General features: G+C 38.0%; 1 protein-coding gene across 1 annotated transcript in view; it reads right to left on the reverse strand.

Annotated features, from left to right (window-relative positions):
- The window catches only part of CCDC175 (coiled-coil domain containing 175), a 63709-nt gene extending 39924 nt beyond the window's left edge, over positions 1 to 23785 (reverse strand). Inside the window, exons 1-7 of the mRNA XM_008575928.1 lie at positions 23632 to 23785; positions 21357 to 21442; positions 17813 to 17924; positions 10215 to 10350; positions 7516 to 7744; positions 3305 to 3427; positions 125 to 234 (exon numbers count right to left, since the gene is read on the reverse strand). Coding sequence (XP_008574150.1) covers positions 125 to 234; positions 3305 to 3427; positions 7516 to 7744; positions 10215 to 10350; positions 17813 to 17924; positions 21357 to 21442; positions 23632 to 23785 — 950 coding nt within the window. The remainder of the gene's footprint in view (positions 1 to 124; positions 235 to 3304; positions 3428 to 7515; positions 7745 to 10214; positions 10351 to 17812; positions 17925 to 21356; positions 21443 to 23631) is intronic.
- Positions 23786 to 24128: the final 343 nt, after the last annotated feature.

Genomic DNA, 24128 nt, shown 5'->3' on the forward strand with positions numbered 1-24128 from the left:
AAAAAAAAAAAAAAAAAAAAAAAAAAAAAGGGGGGGGGGGGGGGGGGGGGGGAAGAAGACACAACAATTACAAACAAACAAACAAATCTAGGAATACTTCAGTAAAAAAAAGTAGCACACTTACGTTTTATCCTGCAGAACCTGACAGACTTTCTTTAGCTCTTCGACTTGTTGTTCCCAAAATCTTATTGAGGAATGTAGTTGTGCTAACTCTAAATTGTGATCACTAAGAACCTATTGAAAATTTAACAAAAATATGGCATCCAGTCATCACCAAATGATTCATACCAGCAGTTCAATTCCACTAAATTCTCCTGGAAAAGTCATAAATGATTCATAATTCATGAATCACTCATTCAGTTTTTACATTGGGGGTATCTTTTAGTGAAAAAAAGAATAATTATTATAATTGTTTCTTCATAAAATAAACTTGGATAGAAATATTTTTGAAATCATTAGGAAAAATCCACATTTTTTTGTTGGGAGAGAGACCTATATTTATAACAGTGAGAATCTGAAAACCATGAAAAAAAACTTTAAAGATAAGAATTCATTTGGTCTAAAATTTTTAAAAAATTAAACATCATTAAACATGTCATAATAATCTTCAAAGTATTATGCCAGTATACTACAATGAGTATTATAAAAAAAGTCAAAACAAATCGGATCTTTTGCATTGATTGATAGCTATGTTCATGCTGAAAAGAATTTTTCTTTCTTAACACTTAATCCATATTTAGGAAATGGAACAACTGGAGACTGTGAAAAAATATTAGTATGATTTAAAAGAAGGAAAAAGCAATGGAGAAAATTCAGAGTGAAACAGATAGTTTTGCAATGCAGTTTCTTTGGGATAAAGAAAAGGGAAGTCAAAATTATTGAGCCTGGGGTTTGTGTTTCAGCTTGTAAGGGAGACTGGAGCTGAGAGAAGGCTGATTAGACAAATTCCTCTTCTCCCTGACATAGAGTTACCATGGATAGATAACTTAATGCCATCAATGTGGGGTTAGAGGAACACCTGTGGGGGCCATAAAGGTGCTCTCAGCCATGCCAGGCAAGGTTGGTGGATGAAAGCTACTCCAAAGGGTTTCTTTCTCCAGAGAACGAACTTCTGGACTATCGCTACTTCCAGAGTTAACAGGGGTCTGAAATCCTACAAGTGCCAACACAATGAGCAGAATGTTAAATGGCCTCTGATCTGTCATCACGATTAGGGTGATATGCTGAAGGCCTGCTAGACCTGACGTCTGCTCTCTCTAGCTCTCAGTCCTCCCTGCCCTGAACATGCAGGCCACCTTGAGAAACTCACACCTTTATCCTTTTCTGCCAACATCACGTCAGCTTGACCTGGCTGCAGAGACTTCCAAAGTAAAGGTACCACATGAAGGTTCATCTGAAATTCCCTGTGGTCTCAGTCCATAGCCAGGTGTTTTCTAATCCAGCCAACAACAACAGCAACAACAACAGCAAACTTTACTAAATACAAAGCATTGAGCTAAAAGCCTTCTAGGCATGATCTCATTTAATCTCCACAAAAACCTTTTGCAGTAGGCAATATTAGTACCTCCATTTTATAGGTCAGGAAACTTCAGGCTGATGGAGCCAAGATTTGAAGTCAGGTCTGTGTGACACTCAAGTTTGTGTTTTAAACACTAATCTCTACTGATGGGGATGGGGTGGATAGGCTGTTTTACAGGAGATGAAGAAGAAACTGGAGGTGAGTGTATGTCTGCCACCTTCAAGCCTATCTAATTTGGCCTTAGAGATCTTTGGAGTACAAGTTAAGAATCTTATACTTAATTTTCCCAAGTTAAATTGGTGGGGTGCTAGATTTATGGTTTATGAGGCCATAACTGGAGATATGAGCTTGGGCATGCAGATAAAACCTGCTGTATATATCTGTATTCTCCTCTAAGCCTAGTTTTACCTATGCTTCCTGCTATGGTCTGAATGTTTGTCTCCTCCAAAACTCATGTTGGAACTTAATGCCCAATATATTATTTGAAAGTTGGGGCCTTTAAGAGGTGATTGGATTGTGAGGACTGTGCCCTCATGAATGGCTTAATCCATTCATGGATTCATGGGCTAATGGTTTAACAGGCTATTGGGGACTAGACTGGGGTCTTTATAAGGAGAGGAAGAAAGCATGTGGGAGTGTGCTTTTGCTCAGCCCTTGCCATGTGATACGCTGCATTGGCCTGTGACTCTGTCCAGAGTCCCCACCAAGAACAAGGCCCTCACCAGATGTGCTCCCTGGACGTTGGACTTCCCAGCTTCCAAAACTGTAAGAAATAAATTTTATTTCCTTACACATTAGCCAGTTTCAGGTATTCTGTTATAAGCAACAGAAAACTGACTAATACACTTCCTATGTTGAAATTTTAAAACAGATAAGGATCTTTTTAAATGCACATATTTGGAAGAAAATTTTGATTTTACTAATGTTTTGTAATTGGATATCATAATAGATATATTGTAATTAAAATTAGCAGCACCACCCCACATAAAGTATAATGAAATTAATGGACCATTCTGATAGGAAATGTGATGTTTCAGCACTACTGCTGCACTACTATAGTTTTGCATGTGATTTTTCAATACACATAGAAGAAATACACTAAAGGCTCATTAATTCAACTAGTTGTGACAGAATATTAACAGGCAATTCTGTTTCAATTAACATAGAAGTAGTATTAACATTAACAACTTCAATTATCATCACCTCCATAAGCTTTAGTCTTCTCATCTTTAAAATGAGAGTAATCCCCACAAAATATTTATCACAGTGCTGGCTTTCAATAAATGTTATCAATCTTCTTTAATAGAATTGCAAAGCTCTGACATATGTTCTAATTTAAATAGGCAAGTCGTCCTTTCCATATCAGTGTTGCTATATCCAATATTAATAAAGAGCCTAAACTCTGTTCTATTATCCTACATTCAGATTTAAGAAATCAGCTCGTGGTTACTCATTTTGTTATGTGAAATAAAGCAATCTCATGGAAAAGTCATATATACATCAACGTGTTTGCTTAGTTCTGTACGTATTTTTTTTGATCAACGTTTCCGCAGTATTTTCACCCATCAAAGGCAGTTTTATCTAAGGCATTCCAAACTTCCTTCTTCCCATCATATTCCTGAAGAAGAAAGCACAGTTGCACCATAACACTTTACGAAAGTGTCAGAAAATATTAACATGAGAAACACATTCTCCCAGAATGGCGTGAAAATGACTTAAAATCAACCCCTTTTTTACTGAGGTGCCTACGTCAGGCTTGAAAATATGTAGTTTATTCTTTCTTACCGCTGTGCTGGTACTAACTGTTTCTTTGAGTTTTTCCATCCTTGTTTGTAATTTATCCAATTCTTTCTTCATCTTATAAGTCTCCTTTCTCTTAAGTTCACAGATTCTTTTAAATTCATCAATCTATAATGACAAACATAATAAACCAATAAAAAGCCTATTAGCACAACAAAGTTAAGAAATTCTAATCTTTTTTTAAGTTGTCAACCTAATTTATTTTCAATCTAAGTATACCAAGTAAAAACAAAACAAAACAAAACCAGAGTTTGCTTATTTTTCAGTTTCACAGGAAAAATGGTGAGCCACAAGGGCCAATCTGTAATTATAAAATACTGAAATTGTAAATTTATAAGAGAGATAGTAACAATAATCAACAAATTATAAAAGCAATTGCCATTGTAGTGACATACAATGGTTACGAGATTTACAGTGCTAAGCAGATAAGAAGAATCAAAGGAAGGAGTAAAGAATTATCTGGGAACCTAAATTCACATTATTTAGTAGGAAATAAAATGGACTAAAGATAGAGTAAATAAAATTATTGAAGACAGGGCAGTTTATAATCCTGGACATCTGCTGGCCATTTTACCAAGATCAAACATTCTGATCACCTGTCAGACCCTAATAAAAGTCACCCTCTTACCAAAACCAAACATATAATGGATTTGTCTGCAAAATAAATTATTGAGAAAAAGGTAATTAATTAATAAGGCCCAATAAAGCATATTCAACTCTGTATGAAAGAGCCATGAGAACATATGTCTGGGTGGCTTTCCATTAAAGCCACCAGTTGCTTCACCTGCAGTGTCTACTCTGAATGAATGTGATCATTATCAATTATCTCTGCACCAAAGCATAGATGCATAGGAATGAAACTTTGTAATTAATAACTTCGTTGAAAATTGGAAATTTGTGTTTATACTTAGGCTTAAGCCTTCTCCCAGGATCTTGCAATTAGAGAAATAATAAGGGCAAACAGTATTTTGCTTTGTGTTAGGGTTTGAAGACTCTCTGACACCAGTAATAAGTTTTCCTTTCTCATAGGAAGTAGAAGGCTGTGACCACAGCAAATCGTGTGTCTTTAATGAACAGTGGTGGATTCTTTTATATCTCTCCACCTCAGTTGCTCTAAGGCACTGGCACATGGCATTAGGATTAGGATAAGGAATTAGGATTCTTTGCTGTTCCAGGAGTGGACACTGTCTTAATTTGGCCTAATTGAACACAGAGAAGGAAAACTACGGCCCTTGGTTAGGGAAAGTTTTTCCTCTTTCTACTTAAATAAGGAAACACATAGTCAAGTAGTCACTGGCAGCCATCTCGTGACCATGAGGGCAACCAGCCTTAGGAAGAAGACTGTGGGAGCGGAGGGACGAGCAACTGTGTTAAAACTAGTCCTAGAGACAGCCCTACCTTGGGAATTCCTACTGTGTGAGATGATCAGTGCCCTTGCTGTTTAAGCCAGCTTGAGTCAGGGCATCTGCTATTTGCATCTAAAAGCATTCTTACTAGTGCCCCCTTCCAGGAAGATAGACCAGGGATAGGCAAACAACTTCCCTTGGTCCAAACCCAACCCCTACCTGTTTATGGAAAGCCACTCTCAATCATCAAGGTATTGTTCATGGCTGTTTTCCTGCTCCCTTCCAGGAAGATAGACCAGGGATAGGCAAACAACTTCCCGTGGTCCAAACCCAACCACTACCTGTTTATGGAAAGCCACTCTCAATCATCAAGGTATTGTTCATGGCTGTTTTCCTGCTAAAATGGCAGAGTTGTTGTGACAGAGGCTGTATGCTCTGAAATATTTACTATAAGACCTTTTCAGAAAAAGTTGTGAGCCTCTGAGAAAGACTATTCATATAGCTATAAGGGAGAAGAACCTGTCATGTCTGCAGTTTCCCCATATGAAGCCCTCGTGTAGGTTTCCTTTCTTGCATTTTAAAGTTTATATTAAAGAATAGGAAGGGGGGGGAAAGCTTCTCTGTAGGGCTTAAAGTAAAATTAGAAACTCATTCATTCAATAAAGTAATATTATAGCATGTGATAATATTACTATTAATATTAACTGATATTAGCTGGTATTAGCAGTAAGTGTTTGAGGTATGCAGGCACTATTCTTGGTGCTAGAAGACAACAGTGAATAAAACAGACAAAATTCCTGCCTTGTGGAGCTTACCTTCTGGGGGCAAAGCTTAGATTGAATACCACCCCTGGCCAGCTGTTTTGGTCACAGGAGAAGTAAAAAGGGATAAGGTCCCCCACCCCTACTTCTCCACCACCACGGAAGTCCTTACGCAGTTGTGCCCACACAGACACAGCCCACTCTTTGCCCCTGTAGCTTGTGAGCTTGGGGTTCTGGACTGCTCAGAGAGAACAGAATCCCGCTGTCAGCAGAGGGCTGGAAACAGTGGAGGTAATACAAATGCTGCTAAGCATCGCTGTGGTAGGGAATAAAACCAGTAAAAGCCCTTCTGATCTTTGTTGCCCTGAAATATCCATTTCATTTTGATAACAACAAATCCAAGTAAGGTTTAGCCCTGTGAGAGGAGCCGCATGCTATTTCTGAGACATAGATTTCAGTTGACTCAAGCACTGCAGCCCTAACTGCTAACTGTTGGCTTCAACCCCAGAAAAGGACCTCGGGAGAAAATTCTGTTCAGCAGCTGCAGACTGCCCGAGGGACTCTGCTATGGTCCGAATGTGTCCCCAAAATTCGTATGTTGAAGCTTAATTGCTAATGTGATAGTATTAAGGGGTAGGGCCTTTAGGAGGTGGTTAAGTCATGAGGACAGAGACCAGACTCATTAACGGGATTAGCAACCTTATAAAAAAGACTGGAGGGAATTTGCTAGGCCCTTTTTTGCCTTCCTCCAAGTGAGGACTCAGCATTCGTCCCCACCCGAGGACGCAACGTTCAAGGATCCATCTTGGAAGCAGAGACTGGCCCCTCACCAGACACTGAACCTGGCACCTGATCTGGGACTTCCTCGCCTCCAGAACTATCAGAAATAAATTTCTGCTATTTACCCAGCTTCAGGTGTTTTGTTACAGCAGCATAAATGAACTAAGATAGACTCCTTGCCGGCTACTTCATAAGATTCCTGTTACAAAGGTGACCAGGGCTGGCCTCTCTGTTCTCAGGGAGAGCAGTGCAGAGTTTTAGGGCAAAGCTATGTCTGAAGACGCAGGCACTTTCAAGGATAAAGAAGCTCAGACCTGACTGGCATTTCCAAACAGCCTAAATCTTAACATGGAATCAATTGCCATAAGAATCAAAAACAATCATTGCCAGGTTTTATTGCTTTAAATTTTAATGAAGACTCAAGAAAAGCAATTTAATTAACGTTCTTTCCTCTCTTCCTTCGTTTCTTCCTTCTTTTCCCTCCCTCGCTCCTGTAATCCCTCCCTTCCTTTCTGTTTAATACAGCAGTGTCATAAGCCCAAGTCCAATTTCCTGCATTATAACCTGAGGTTATTCCCCTTCCCATCACGGAGCTGGCAGCACCAGGAGCTCACCAGCAAGTCTCATCACCAGCCAGGCTCCCCCCCTGCAGAGGGAGAAAGAAGTCTCTGCTGGGAACAGCTCATATGGAGACAGCCCTCCCTCTCCTGCAGCAACCAGAAGCAGGACAAGGAAGAAGTTATTATAAGCCATCCGATGATGAATTGTAATTAACGTGGCATGGAAGATAGTCCAGCCCCTACAGGGGCAGAAAACGATGCAGTAGTTATCCCTGGCTTACCCTCACAAAATTGCTGGTCTCAAAACATGTTTTCTCTTTAGGACCCTTGGCTCTGCTCAGACCCTCTGTAGGTGGCTCCTCTCTCAGAGTCATTCGTCAGGAGCAGCAGGCACGGGCAGGCTCCCTGTATGAACTCCCTGGTCCTGTCTGTACAGACACAGCCTCAGGACCGTCAAAGGCAACCAGATGAGATGGTGGCAAACTCCTTGCCCCTATGTGGCTGCATATAAGCAAGGGGCCACCCCAGTATTACAAATCCTGTTACTTATATCCTTTCCCATGAACTGAGATGCTGCTTACACAATCAAATGTCTTCTCCAAGATGCTCCAAGTGTCCTTGAGTCTCCGCCTTTATTCCCATTCCAATGCTCACAGGAAATACCATGGACAGTGCTTCTCAGCCCTGAGGACAAATCATTCCCCATTTCTGCCCCAGACACTATAAGGTTCTGTTGTCATGCCACTTACCTGTGCAGTTAATTGTTGTTTTCTTATCAGATATTCTGTTCTTTCTTTTTCCATTTGTTCTTCTGCCTCTGTAATATATTTCTTTTGCGATTCGATTTCCTCTCTCTCCAAGTTGATTTTGGTGTAAGTCTCATTGATGTAGACAGTGGTAGCGGCTTTTTCTCCCATGGTGTGGTTGAGCAACAGCACAAACCTTGCATGCTGCTTCGCTAGCTCTTCTTGCTTCTTACTAGGAGGAAAGATTGCTCTGGCATGAAAAGTATGGCTCTTAGGAAAGGAATTCAAAGCCTGTCTGGTGGGGTGAGTGCTCATAAAGAGGGAAATTGTAAGGGATACTTATTTATACTTGTGTCTGTGGTTGTCTAAAGGTGGTTAAGATGAGGATGAAAGGACACATAAAACAAGCATCAACCTTGCAGCTGTTTATTGCTGCAAAAAATGTCACATGGCCCTCCCCATGAGAGGTAGTAACAATAGGTTATTTTGGTTAAAAGCATAGCATAATTCAAAAGTGGTTCCGAACAGCTAAATGGGATCTGGCCAGATGAATGTTTTGATATGTATCATCCTGAGATGTGTAGCTAAGCCAAAGAGAGATAACCATCCCACCAATCTCCAGCCGCCCTCTGATGCTGTAACCCTGCAGGGAGGGCCCAAGAGAAAGCTAGTCTTCCTCTGGGCAGAAATGAGAGAATAACAGTAAAGTTCATCTTTACTGTTCAATGGATGCTTGAAACCCAATTTGAACCCTCTTATCTTCTCTGGTTCAAGAGGAGTCATTAACCTCACATACACATTGCTACCACATCCACCTGAGGAAGGCCTTAAGACTGGGAGAAACATAAATAAAATAAAGTAAAATTTTATTGCTAACAATAAAAGATTTGAAGGAGGGAAAATCAGTGCCATTTCTCTCTTTTCCTTTTTAAAAGCTTCTTCAATGTAAACCTTTTTCTTTTTTCCAGTCCCCAGGTTGGACACTTTATCTAGGGACTGGGGAGCCTCAAGAAAGCAAAGCAAAGAAAACCCAAACAAGTGAGACCAAAACACCTAAGGAGCTGTGCTGTGGTGGGTCGGAAAGAGAGTACTCACAAGCTGAGTGTGGATCTTAAGGAAAACACCCCCTAAGAGCTGCGTGTATCTAGCTTTTGAGGATAGTTTAGGAGAGGAGATATGTTCACCACCTATCAGAGGGTGTGGGCACCTTGCTATGCATCTTTCTTTGAAAAGTGGATGACAATGCTGTAGCTTGCCAAGCCACCACTGCTGTTCATAATTTGCCTTTCCATAACGATTTGTCTGTAGCAGTGACTCTCCAAGTGTGGTCAGGACCAGCAGTACCAGCAGCACCTGGGAACTTGTTAGGAACGCACCCCCCACCTTGCCATCTCCGGACCCACTAAACCAGAAATTCCAGAGGCGGGTCCCAGTAATTTGTGTTTTCACAAAACCTCCATGTGATTCTGATGCATGCTCAAGTTTGAGAATTGCTGGTCTATATGGATGTGATATTGATGACCAGTTCATATTGAATATCCAGGCTGGGTATTATTTTTCCTGGTACTAGTTTAGAAATAGACAGTCTAGTTATAGAGCAGTGTCTGGTGAGTGTGGCTAGCATGAACCATGCACAAATCTGCATTGTGGGTCCCCAGCAGGAGTCAGAGCACACAGCGTTTCTCAAACGTATGTGATCATGAACTTTCTTTTTCATGAAACATCTCCCAGGACAGGTGTTTTGAAGGCCTGGTTTGGGAAATGTGTCTCTGGGCCTTGAGGTCTCCGCCTGATTCCTGATGCTTTGATATCTTGTGCACCAAGCATCCCTCTGATTATTTTAGCTTCCCAAGAAGATTTTTTTCCCTATGATGAAGACTCTTTGAACATTTCTCATTCTGGAAAACCAACATTCTATTTATGCATTAGTCTTGCAGATTTGCTCACAGCACTGAGTTATTCTTCAAGGGTTTTGTTGGTTTTTGTCTTTAAGACTGTATCTCTTCCTCTCATAAGCTGGGTGAGTCGAGAGTTGTGATCCCCACTCTACGCATGGAGAAAATGAGACCCATGGGTAAAATGCTGGTCTGAGGCAACACAGCTCAAAGATAAGGGAAAGAAAACTAACAGGTGTCAGATCTGGAGCTATAGGCAGTTATATATGTTGTCTCATTTAATTACAGATAAAATCTAGAACTGTCTCCTGGGAAGTAACCCCATTTTCAGCCTTCTAGTAAATGATAAGTATGACTGAATATTTTTAAGGAATTGAATTAGATACAGTAGATATGGTTTGATAATAGATTTACAGTACAATCCTAGCAAGATTTCTTTCTTGTGGTGGGGGTTTGTGAACTTAATTCTACAAAAATGGAAACCAAAGCCACTGTGTGCCTCTGCCTTTAGAGGTAACATTGAAGGTAGTGTGTGATTTACAGAGAAACAGCAGTTGCTGTGGGGAAGCTGGATTGCCTCCAAAATTTTGCAGGTCTCCTGGCTGCAGGGATTGAAGATTTCCCACTCTCCTCTTTAGCTCTCTGCAGCATCGCACCCCTGCCCCCATCAGCCTGGGTCATCTTCTGCAACGGATCTCCACCTCTAACTTGCCCTGCCCCAGTTCAGCTCAGAGGGCAAACCCCTGACGACAATTCCCCACTCTAACCCAGACCTCCACTCCAAGTACTGAGTGAAAAAATACCTACCCCAGAGCTTCGTTAGTTTCTTTCAGATCAATTATTCTCTTCTTCAGAAACTCTATTTCATTATCCATTTCTGTAATTCTCATTAGTATTTTTTTTATCTCAAAAAGATTTAATCTGCAAGCATCTCTGACACATTCTTAAAAGTAAGTGGAAATGTTACTAAATTAGTTGAGAAAGAGCACAATTGTAGATACTTTTCAAATCATGACAAAATTGTCTTTCTTTTAGGTATTCTTTTAATTATGTTTCTGTATCAGATACCTCTTACTTACCCTTTTGGTCCTTGTCAATCTTATTTATTAATTATTTCTCTTATTTCTGCAGATGCTATTGTGACCAGCTTTCTACGGGTGCTGAACAACTTCAGACAGGTGCAGGCTGACAGCACCTGATTCCTGCCTGTTCCATGCGCTTCTCACCTCTTGCATAGGACTTCCGTCACCTCTACTGTGGAACTTCTTTAGACACACACCCATACATGCGTAACCTGGAAGTGCAGGAGGTGGGGCAAACACCGGGCCAATAACAGACAGGAGCCAGTGCATAAATATTTACCCCTTTCTCACACTGGTGGATGGTCCCGAGAAGAGGTAACACTGTGTCTTGGGGCATAGTCTCATAATTAATTAGTTGCAGTTAGCAGCAGCCAACATCATAGTGCATTCCATATTGGCTGTTTCCCCTCCTCTGGGTCTCCTTATCCCACCTTCCTCTTTGGATTGCACTCCCTAATAAAATAATAGGGCAAAAGACACTGCCTCGGGCTCTGCTTTCTGGGGAACATAATGTATTAAAGAACTAATTATTGACTGATAAATAACAAATCAGTGTAATCACATAAGACTTCAGAGGATTACCTCAGTGCATGACTTGGTCAATATGCATGAATTTTTTAACACAGCTATTTAGAAAAGTGCTGATCTCCCCATTTATACACAAGAAATTCTCCAGAAACTAGCTGGTAGCTCTCCTAGGAGAGAGAGCTAAGCTACTTTTGTTTTTTCTAGTTTTTTTTTTCTAGGTTACTAGTTAAGTTGTTCTTTGTAGCAGAGCTTCTCAAACTTTGTTTCTCAAATATGCATATACAACACTGGGGTTCTTGTTAAAATGCACATTCCGATACAATGGGTCTGGGGTTGGCCCAGAGATTCTGCATTTTCTAACAAGCTCTCAGATGCTGCTCATGCTGCTGGTCCAAAGTCCACACTTTGAGTAGCAAGGTTTTATGACATAAGATCAATTAAATTTTCTTGGTTATGTATTCAGCATATATCAAGGACCTCATAAGCTAATATGATTTTTTTCCTTCTAAAATATCTTTTCTGATTATAAAGTAATTCAATCTGAAAAATAAAGAAAAGCAACCAAAGAATATAAAACAAAAACACTCATTATTTTACCTTTGGAGCAGATTCTTCTAAGTCTTATCTTTTGTCTGCACATATAGTTTGTTGTCTTTTCCCCAGACTAGCCAAACTAGACTAACACCAAGCATAATGCATTATAACCTACTGTATCAGTATGGCAAAAGAAACAGGGAAAGTTTACTCTAAAGAATTATTCATTACAACAGAGGATTCGAGTAATGAGGGAATGGTTAGTAAGGAGGAAAGAGAACTCCAAAGAATTGAAGAAGAGCAAGCATAAAAAGCAGACACTCTCCCAGGGCTGAGACAGAATGCTCAAGGCAGCAGCACCTCCAGATCTGAGAGCTAGATCTCACTGGAGAGGCAAAGAAGACCTCACTGAATGGCAAAGAAGTTCATGAAATGCTGGACTGGTGGAATTTGCTGGAAATTGGCTCTCTGGAGTGTTGGGGGAACCTGTCCACGGGGAGGAGCTAAACTTCAGAACTCACAGCAAAACTACCCCAGGGGGTACCAGGGAAGCTCTTCATGAAGAGGTGCCTCGTTGGAAGCACTCCACCTTGAAGCTAACCAGGAGGTACTGGGGGAAGCTGCTGGGCACTGCAGATCCCGGGATGCTGCAGGATCCTGGCATGGAGAAGCCAGGTGCACTGCAAGAGTCTGCCAAGCTGAGCACACCGGAACCAGGAACAGAGCCACTTCCTCCTCTGCTATCCCTCCAGAGCCCTCTATGACAAAGCTTAACACTGTGCCAGCTGGTAAAGGGAAAAATTTACAGGGTCCAGCTCCCTTATCACAGATCGGACAACAAAGTGTAGATTTAGAGCTGAAGGCAATAAATGAGTACCTGGAACACTAACAAAAAAAAAAAAAAAGTTTTTTATGTACCAAGACTACTCTTTTAGGTTGTGGTCCCTGGGAAACAGATTCTAAAATTTGTGTGTAGAAAATGTATTGTGTAGTGCTCTTGGGAATATCTCCTTTGAGGAAATAAAGGAAGCAGATCTGGGTGTGTGGGGGGGTGGAGTGGGGAGGGGTTAAACCGTGATGAACTTTGGAGCTGTGATGATACTTCAGAGTTGTTCTACATTGATGCAAGGGACCCAGGCCTTTGTACCCTCACAGTGACCAATTACTGAGCATGGGTGGCACCTGGGGTGAAGCCTCTCTTTTCTGCAGAGGGCAATCAATTCCTGGCAAGAACTCAGCTGTGAACCTCAGCCAAAACTCCTGGCAGCTGCGGAAATGAATTGGATCCACACCTTACACAAAATACAAAATTTAACTCAAAATGGATCAAAAACCTAAATGTAAGAGCTAACATTATAAAAGTCTTAGAACAAAACATAAGGGAAAGATTTATGACATTGGATGTGGCAATGATTTCTTGGATATGATACCAAAATCACAGGCAACCACCACAACAAAAACAGATAGATTAGATTATATCAAAATTAAAAACTCTTGTGCATCAAAGGTCACTATTAGAGTGAAGGCAACCCATCAAATGAGAGAAAATATTTGCAAATTATATATCTAATAAGGGGTTAACATCCAGAATACACAAAGAACTCCTACACACAACAACAACAACAAAACCAACCTGATTAAAAAATGGGCAAAGGCCCTGAGTAGACATTTCTCCAAAGAAGATCTACCAATGGCCAGTAAGCAAATGAAAAGATGTTCAACATCACTAGTCATTGAGGAAATGCAAATCAAAACCACAGCAAGAGACTACTTCACACCCATTAGTGTGGCTATCAGAAAAAACAAAACAGCCCAGAAAATAAAGAGTATTGGCAAGGACATGGAGAAATTGGAACCTCTGTGCACTGCTGGTGGCAATTTTAAATGGTGCTGCCACTGTGGAAAATGGTATGGTGCATCTTCAAAAAAAAGTGAATGTAGAATTACCATACCATCCAGCAATTCTACTGCTGCATATATATCCAAAAGAATTAAAAGCAGGACCTCAAATAGATATTTAGATACTCATGTTCATAACAGCATTATTCACAATGGCCAAAAGGTGGAAGCAACCCAAATGTCCACCAGTGGATGAATGGATAAACAAAATATGGCACTGTATATACAGACAATGGAATATTATTCCTCCTTAAGAAGGAAGAAACTTTTGACACATGGTACAATATGAATGAAACTTGAAGACATGACACTAAGTGAAATAAGCTAGTCACAAAAGGACAAATATAGTACCACTTATATGAGGTACCTAGAGTAGCCAAACTTATAGAGACAGAAAGTAGAATGGTGGCTTAGGCCAGCCAACCTGCCTAATTTAACTGGATAACTATCAATTTGGAATGGTATGATCCATATATCTTTAGTTTATTTAGAAACTAAATTATATAAATTTAAGTTTTATATATAGCATTTTCACTTAAAATGTAAAGGAAAATTAAGGATCTTATTGTGGTTGTGTCATGTACTCTAGAAAGGTTGTTTCATGTACTCTAGCTGTATTTACACAAGCAATAACTATTAAACTCATCTTGTTAATAGTACTTGGTTCTATTCTCTTATAAGATAAACTAAATTTCTACAGTTGATAACCTCAAAAGTACCTTCCAATTCCCTGTAAATGCTACTGGGAAGAGTTTCCAATAGATGGTATAGTCTGCTGAATTCAATGCTTTCAATTTCCAGAAGATCAATTGTGGCTTTTCTCATTTCTTCCTGAAAATATAAATTACATTTTTAAAAAGTTAATATCCTAAAATACTCAGACTGATTTCCTACACAATGCTCTATAAATGTTTTCAGGGGTAAAAATTTACTTTTTATTAAACATTTTCTGCTTTCATTTTTATTTGGAACAGAAAGTGGGGAAAGTATCTACGATCAGTTTTTAAGATGTCATTGTTAATTAATCTTTTAATTTCTGCTTATTTTCTGCCTCTCAAAAATCATCTCTTCCCTATGTGTACCTGTTTTTTGTATGCAGTTTCAATGAATTTAAAAGGAAAGATGCCAACAAATAGGATAACATTGAGAAAGAAAGCTACTTATTAAAAAATGGAAATTGCCTACAAAAATACGCTTAGGTATAAAGAGAAAAATGGTTCCCTTATACATACCTACAAATACAAACAAATAGTCATGTGAGGCTGTTATTATTATTTTCTTAGGTGGGACTACATTAAAAAAGGAAAAACCATTCAAAAATCAGTTGTGGGGAAAAAAGGATAAATCATCTTTTAAATAAATGGTCATAATGGCTCTAGCTATTTTACAACCTGAGAAATTGCCGTTATATTTTATGAATTAAAAAAAGCAGTCTACACAATTGAATATATAGCATGAACAGTTTTCTTAAAAACTTAAAATTCAAGGCAGGCATTACATATACCCTAAAAGTAGAAAGAATATTCACCAAAGAGTTCATTGTGATTATTTTAGGGTGGTGGGATCATGATGATTTCTACTTTCTTCTTTTTGCTTATTTACTTTTTTCTAAATTTCCCAGAGTAAACATGTACTACTTTTATAATAGTGAAAATTCATTACTTTAAAAAATGGAGAGATTTATCTCTGTTTCTTAAGAGATTTCACAGCTCAGATACTAAGTAGTTACATACTGGATACTTTAATTAGCCACAATAAATATTTTGGCCCCTTCAAACCCTGGAGAAAAACATAACTAAAAGAACCAAGCAGGGGAGAAGGTTTTCGCTGGACCACAGTGCAGCACAACACACATGGAATGTAGAATTACCATACCATCCAGCAATTCTACTGCTGCATATATATCCAAAAGAATTAAAAGCAGGACCTCAAATAGATATTTAGATACTCATGTTCATAACAGCATTATTCACAATGGCCAAAAGGTGGAAGCAACCCAAATGTCCACCAGTGGATGAATGGATAAACAAAATATGGCACTGTATATACAGACAATGGAATATTATTCCTCCTTAAGAAGGAAGAAACTTTTGACACATGGTACAATATGAATGAAACTTGAAGACATGACACTAAGTGAAATAAGCTAGTCACAAAAGGACAAATATAGTACCACTTATATGAGGTACCTAGAGTAGACAAACTTATAGAGACAGAAAGTAGAATGGTGGCTTAGGCCAGCCAACCTGCCTAATTTAACTGGATAACTATCAATTTGGAATGGTATGATCCATATATCTTTAGTTTATTTAGAAACTAAATTATATAAATTTAAGTTTTATATATAGCATTTTCACTTAAAATGTAAAGGAAAATTAAGGATCTTATTGTGGTTGTGTCATGTACTCTAGAAAGGTTGTTTCATGTACTCTAGCTGTATTTACACAAGCAATAACTATTAAACTCATCTTGTTAATAGTACTTGGTTCTATTCTCTTATAAGATAAACTAAATTTCTACAGTTGATAACCTCAAAAGTACCTTCCAATTCCCTGTAAATGCTACTGGGAAGAGTTTCCAATAGATGGTATAGTCTGCTGAATTCAATGCTTTCAATTTCCAGAAGATCAATTGTGGCTTTTCTCATTTCTTCCTGAAAATATAAATTACATTTTTAAAAAGTTAATATCCTAAAATACTCAGACTGATTTCCTACACAATGCTCTATAAATGTTTTCAGGGGTAAAAATTTACTTTTTATTAAACATTTTCTGCTTTCATTTTTATTTGGAACAGAAAGTGGGGAAAGTATCTACGATCAGTTTTTAAGATGTCATTGTTAATTAATCTTTTAATTTCTGCTTATTTTCTGCCTCTCAAAAATCATCTCTTCCCTATGTGTACCTGTTTTTTGTATGCAGTTTCAATGAATTTAAAAGGAAAGATGCCAACAAATAGGATAACATTGAGAAAGAAAGCTACTTATTAAAAAATGGAAATTGCCTACAAAAATACGCTTAGGTATAAAGAGAAAAATGGTTCCCTTATACATACCTACAAATACAAACAAATAGTCATGTGAGGCTGTTATTATTATTTTCTTAGGTGGGACTACATTAAAAAAGGAAAAACCATTCAAAAATCAGTTGTGGGGAAAAAAGGATAAATCATCTTTTAAATAAATGGTCATAATGGCTCTAGCTATTTTACAACCTGAGAAATTGCCGTTATATTTTATGAATTAAAAAAAGCAGTCTACACAATTGAATATATAGCATGAACAGTTTTCTTAAAAACTTAAAATTCAAGGCAGGCATTACATATACCCTAAAAGTAGAAAGAATATTCACCAAAGAGTTCATTGTGATTATTTTAGGGTGGTGGGATCACGATGATTTCTACTTTCTTCTTTTTGCTTATTTACTTTTTTCTAAATTTCCCAGAGTAAACATGTACTACTTTCATAATAGTGAAAATTCATTACTTTAAAAATGGAGAGATTCATCTCTGTTTCTTAAGAGATTTCACAGCTCAGATACTAAGTAGTTACATACTGGATACTTTAATTAGCCACAATAAATATTTTGGCCCCTTCAAACCCTGGAGAAAAACATAACTAAAAGAACCAAGCAGGGGAGAAGGTTTTCGCTGGACCACAGTGCAGCACAACACACATGGAATGTAGAATTACCATACCATCCAGCAATTCTACTGCTGCATATATATCCAAAAGAATTAAAAGCAGGACCTCAAATAGATATTTAGATACTCATGTTCATAACAGCATTATTCACAATGGCCAAAAGGTGGAAGCAACCCAAATGTCCACCAGTGGATGAATGGATAAACAAAATATGGCACTGTATATACAGACAATGGAATATTATTCCTCCTTAAGAAGGAAGAAACTTTTGACACATGGTACAATATGAATGAAACTTGAAGACATGACACTAAGTGAAATAAGCTAGTCACAAAAGGACAAATATAGTACCACTTATATGAGGTACCTAGAGTAGACAAACTTATAGAGACAGAAAGTAGAATGGTGGCTTAGGCCAGCCAACCTGCCTAATTTAACTGGATAACTATCAATTTGGAATGGTATGATCCATATATCTTTAGTTTATTTAGAAACTAAATTATATAAATTTAAGTTTTATATATAGCATTTTCACTTAAAATGTAAAGGAAAATTAAGGATCTTATTGTGGTTGTGTCATGTACTCTAGAAAGGTTGTTTCATGTACTCTAGCTGTATTTACACAAGCAATAACTATTAAACTCATCTTGTTAATAGTACTTGGTTCTATTCTCTTATAAGATAAACTAAATTTCTACAGTTGATAACCTCAAAAGTACCTTCCAATTCCCTGTAAATGCTACTGGGAAGAGTTTCCAATAGATGGTATAGTCTGCTGAATTCAATGCTTTCAATTTCCAGAAGATCAATTGTGGCTTTTCTCATTTCTTCCTGAAAATATAAATTACATTTTTAAAAAGTTAATATCCTAAAATACTCAGACTGATTTCCTACACAATGCTCTATAAATGTTTTCAGGGGTAAAAATTTACTTTTTATTAAACATTTTCTGCTTTCATTTTTATTTGGAACAGAAAGTGGGGAAAGTATCTACGATCAGTTTTTAAGATGTCATTGTTAATTAATCTTTTAATTTCTGCTTATTTTCTGCCTCTCAAAAATCATCTCTTCCCTATGTGTACCTGTTTTTTGTATGCAGTTTCAATGAATTTAAAAGGAAAGATGCCAACAAATAGGATAACATTGAGAAAGAAAGCTACTTATTAAAAAATGGAAATTGCCTACAAAAATACGCTTAGGTATAAAGAGAAAAATGGTTCCCTTATACATACCTACAAATACAAACAAATAGTCATGTGAGGCTGTTATTATTATTTTCTTAGGTGGGACTACATTAAAAAAGGAAAAACCATTCAAAAATCAGTTGTGGGGAAAAAAGGATAAATCATCTTTTAAATAAATGGTCATAATGGCTCTAGCTATTTTACAACCTGAGAAATTGCCGTTATATTTTATGAATTAAAAAAAGCAGTCTACACAATTGAATATATAGCATGAACAGTTTTCTTAAAAACTTAAAATTCAAGGCAGGCATTACATATACCCTAAAAGTAGAAAGAATATTCACCAAAGAGTTCATTGTGATTATTTTAGGGTGGTGGGATCACGATGATTTCTACTTTCTTCTTTTTGCTTATTTACTTTTTTCTAAATTTCCCAGAGTAAACATGTACTACTTTCATAATAGTGAAAATTCATTACTTTAAAAATGGAGAGATTCATCTCTGTTTCTTAAGAGATTTCACAGCTCAGATACTAAGTAGTTACATACTGGATACTTTAATTAGCCACAATAAATATTTTGGCCCCTTCAAACCCTGGAGAAAAACATAACTAAAAGAACCAAGCAGGGGAGAAGGTTTTCGCTGGACCACAGTGCAGCACAACACACATGAACTCTGTGTATAGATATGAGGGATCCTCCAAAGAGTTCATGGAAAGATTTTTCTTTTAATTCCATTTTTTCCACGAATGTGTTGAAGTACCCTCATAACTATTCAATTAAATGGGATTATGTAGTTACATAGCATATATACGTAAGTATATATAATTATACAAAATATAAAATATAAACATAATGAGATTAATTTTTATCAGCAGTCTGTAGACTTAAACTCATTTACTTTACAACTGTATTCTACATTTTTAGATATTTGATATGTAGTAGATTCTCATTCAATATTTTTAAATTAAGAGACTACCATTCTGCCGAGGAAGCACTGTAAACATCATCTAGGATGAAACAGAGACATGTCTGTGACACCTCAGAAGGGAATTCTTTAAATATTTCTTCAACATGTCTTTGGTAGGGGCCAGGTTAGTGTGACTGAAAGAGTTTCTGTTTTCACTAACAACATGGTCTACTTCAGTGAAGGTCAAATAATCCTTCACCAGTTATGTAAGGAATTGCTTACAGAGTTAATTGGCACCGTGCATGTAATTTATTCCAGAGATTGTCTGCTTGTTTGTTTGTTTTAAGCAATGCTCACATATCGCTGTCCAGAGCATTTGCCCATGTGGCCCACCCCTTAGCTGAGTTCTGTTCCACCCATATTGCTTTTCCTGAGTGTGCTTGCCCTCATCCATAGCACAGGCTCATAATTCAGTTTTCTGCAAGGAAAATTGGACAACAATCCACAGGTGATAATACTGGTGCAAATACTTACTAAATTAAGAGAAAAATACTTTTAAATTCAGGGTAAATATTTTCCTTATTCATCTATTTAAGCACCTTGAACAGAGTTGGTGCTAAATGAAAGTTTGATTAAGAAATAAGTGTAAGATTAAAAAACTAGTTCTTATAGATAATACAATACCAATTTCTTAACAGCTACAGCAATGTCTTTAAGAAAGATCTTAGCTTCTTCATTGCATTTAAAATAGTCACTTTGCAGCGATTGTTCTGAAAAAAAAATTATAAAATTAAAATCTGCTATTTATCTGTCCAAATCCTACTTACCCTGTTATGATCTACCTCAAATACTTATTCATCTGGAAGTTAAATCTTCTACCTCTGAATTTCTATAGTACTTTACATGAATCCTTTTATACTTACTATTTTCTATTTAATAGTATTCTAATTTAGGTATATATTTTATGGTCCTTGGGGACAAACTCATTAAGATTTAATATTTTTCATCTCTTACGTGCTTACAGAGTTAATTGGCACCGTGCATGTAATTTATTCCAGAGATTGTCTGCTTGTTTGTCTGTTTTCAGCAATGCTCACATATTGCTGTCCAGAGCATTTGCCCATGTGGCCCACCCCTTAGCTGATCTCTGTTCCACCCATATTGCTTTTCCTGAGTGTGCTTGCCCTCATCCATAGCACAGGCTCATAATTCAGTTTTCTGCAAGGAAAATTGGACAACAATCCACAGGTGATAATACTGGTGCAAATGCTTACTAAATTAAGAGAAAAATACTTTTAAATTCAGGGTAAATATTTTCCTTATTCATCTATTTAAGCACCTTGAACAGAGTTGGTGCTAAATGAAAGTTTGATTAAGAAATAAGTGTAAGATTAAAAAACTAGTTCTTATAGATAATACAATACCAATTTCTTAACAGCTACAGCAATGTCTTTAAGAAAAATCTTAGCTTCTTCATTGCATTTAAAATAGTCACTTTGCAGCGATTGTTCTGAAAAAAAAATAATTATAAAATTAAAATCTGCTATTTATCTGTCCAAATCCTACTTACCCTGTTATGATCTACCTCAAATACTTATTTATCTGGAAGTTAAATCTTCTACCTCTGAATTTCTATAGTACTTTACACGAATCCTTTTATACTTACTATTTTCTATTTAATAGTATTCTAATTTAGGTATATATTTTATGGTCCTTGAGGACAAACTCATTAAGATTTAATATTTTTCATCTCTTACATTAGAAAGAAGGGATCTGTATAGGATAGGACCAAAAACTCATAAATATTTATAAAGGGATGNTGTCTGTTTTCAGCAATGCTCACATATTGCTGTCCAGAGCATTTGCCCATGTGGCCCACCCCTTAGCTGATCTCTGTTCCACCCATATTGCTTTTCCTGAGTGTGCTTGCCCTCATCCATAGCACAGGCTCATAATTCAGTTTTCTGCAAGGAAAATTGGACAACAATCCACAGGTGATAATACTGGTGCAAATACTTACTAAATTAAGAGAAAAATACTTTTAAATTCAGGGTAAATAGTTTCCTTATTCATCTATTTAAGCACCTTGAACAGAGTTGGTGCTAAATGAAAGTTTGATTAAGAAATAAGTGTAAGATTAAAAAACTAGTTCTTATAGATAATACAATACCAATTTCTTAACAGCTACAGCAATGTCTTTAAGAAAGATCTTAGCTTCTTCATTGCATTTAAAATAGTCACTTTGCAGCGATTGTTCTGAAAAAAAAATTATAAAATTAAAATCTGCTATTTATCTGTCCAAATCCTACTTACCCTGTTATGATCTACCTCAAATACTTATTCATCTGGAAGTTAAATCTTCTACCTCTGAATTTCTATAGTACTTTACATGAATCCTTTTATACTTACTATTTTCTATTTAATAGTATTCTAATTTAGGTATATATTTTATGGTCCTTGGGGACAAACTCATTAAGATTTAATATTTTTCATCTCTTACGTTAGAAAGAAGGGATCTGTATAGGATAGGACCAAAAACTCATAAATATTTATAAAGGGATGTCTAACATGTCTATAATGTAGGTTTGATTAAGAATGGTTTCATATGTATACATATATACTAAATACAATATTTAGTCAAAAAACACACATTGAATTAACTGTTAAAAAAATCCATCATGTCATTTACTTCTGTAAAATATCTGAAACATGCAATGAGATTAAATATTTGTAAAACTGGTAGGTGTGAAGTACACAGAGTTTCTATCCCTTTTCATTCATGGAAATACTTTCTCATGTCTCCTTTTCTCTCACGCACTGTAAGTAGAAATAACCTGAGAAGAGAGGCTTGGGAAACAATGGCAAAGGTAATGCAGACAAGATACATACAGAATAGGAAAAAGAAAGGATAAAAGAAGAGAAGAGGAAGCTCTACTGACCTTGGCTTTGTCACCACTGCACTACAAGGACTGTGTCTAAATGGATCTCCGGCCTGCATCTTCATGTGTGAGATGGGTTTGATGTGATTAATGTTTTACATGTGTTATTTAAATGACTCCTCTGACCTTACGATGATTCATTTTACAGGTGAGAAATCTGACTTCTGAGGTCATATCACATGTGCAAAGTCACAGTCCTAATCAGGGCTAGAGCCCAGGTCATCCCCAGTGGTGTGACTCTGGCTTGGGGCCCATGCTCTCACTGGCCATACCCGTCTCTCAAGGCAGTAAACAGCAATATCTGGCTTCAGTTCCAGGCTTGGACTCTCTCTTACCAAACTAAGATTTCAAACCAAGTGAACACCAGGTAGTGAGTCTGCAAGCAAGCGTTGTAGAGAGACACCGGCATTGCTTGCTTTCTCCTTTCTTTTATTTTTAATGAAGTGAATGAGCACAAGCTTGTTTCTGTTTGTAAATGGGCTGGATAGCTATTTTATAACTCACATTCAGAACAAGAAGGCTTAATGGTTTTTTCCTACAAAATCTTTCTGAGGATCCAGACACTATTAGCAGAAAAAGTATTTGCATCTAAGTACTAGGGTTGAATGGATGTGCTGATCTGGAGATTAAGCATGAAAAAAGGTCAAGACCCTAGCTCAATCACTGGCATTAACTTCAGGTGCAGGTGAATAATTTAGGTCTCTTTGGTGGTTAACATTCTTCATGATCATGCTTGTCCTAGCCTATCTGAGTAGAATTGTGAAATTAAATTAGTTCATCTAAGAAGGAAAAAAAGAAACTATCCCAAACTAACAGAAACATTGTAACAGAAATGCATGTGATTATCTTAAAGCAATGAGATGATTATAGTGAAGCAATGAGATGCTTTGTTTGACCTAACTGGTTTTTGTGCTGAACAAGAAATGCACTTTCTTGGACTATGTCTTCCCATAAACTTAGGTGACAACTATAGGTTCAGCTTTCTAACTAAGAAGGTATTTAAACCAGGCTCCATCCAAGGTCATTTTTTTGTTTGAACCTCCTAAACATCCTTTTAAATCTAATTTTCTTTGCCTTGTACAGCACAAGCCTCTTAATCATTCCCTTTCCTATTTGCATGTTAAACTCTCCAATTTGCCATGGCAAAATGGGGGAGGAAATTAACTTGCTAAGGAAGGACAGGAAGAGACAACTGAAATCGAATGCATAATCTAAATGCAGGTGGGAACGCAGATCACGGCCAAAGGGCCGTAGCCTTAGTCTGGGATTTGTCACCAGCTACTAATGTGAGGTAGGCCAAGTCACTAGCTACATTATTGCAGGAGAGCTGGCCGCTTGGTCCCACCCCGCCGCTATCTCCCCAGCCTCCAAGCAGCGAAGAAGGCTCTGCCCTGGCCAGTGATGCTCTGGGTTCCGGGAAGAGGTCTCCGCTGAGGGCTTCTGCTGAGCGCCGCCTACTCGCCACCTCCGAGAGATGTCCCTCCGGGCGTCCGGGGGGCCTCTCACCCACAACGATGAGCTGCTCCAGCGCGGCGGTCGCGACCGCGGAGCCCAGGGTAGAGGGGAAGGTGCATAACTCCAGGGACGGGCCGGTGGAGACGGCGGCCTCCCGCACCATCTCGACGAACCCCAGCTCTGGGGTCCAGGAGCCCAGGGCCATCTGGCTGCTCCTGCGAGGAGCCTCCGAGGCCAGAGCCAAGGACTGCCGGTTGCCACGGACAACGAGGACGCCGAGGTCCCCGGGCGCTCCCTCGTGGCCCACAGTTGGGGTGGGTACTTACCTGGTTCTCTAACTTATCCGCAATAACTAAGCGGTCCTGGTAGAATGACTCCCTCCTTTGCCGTCTCTTCCCCCTTCCCCTTTCTTAAGTTCAGGCCTCGTACCTTTCTGGTGGACCACTGGAATCAATCACTTTTGAACGCGACTCTGCGGGGTACTACAGGAGCGCCTTTAGATAAAGCAACTCACTCAATCTTCGTTACTTATTATCTCCACTTTTACA

Source organism: Galeopterus variegatus, unplaced genomic scaffold (assembly GCF_000696425.1).
Source record: "Galeopterus variegatus unplaced genomic scaffold, G_variegatus-3.0.2 Scaffold1257, whole genome shotgun sequence".
In the NCBI taxonomy this organism is placed as follows: Eukaryota; Metazoa; Chordata; class Mammalia; order Dermoptera; family Cynocephalidae; genus Galeopterus; species Galeopterus variegatus.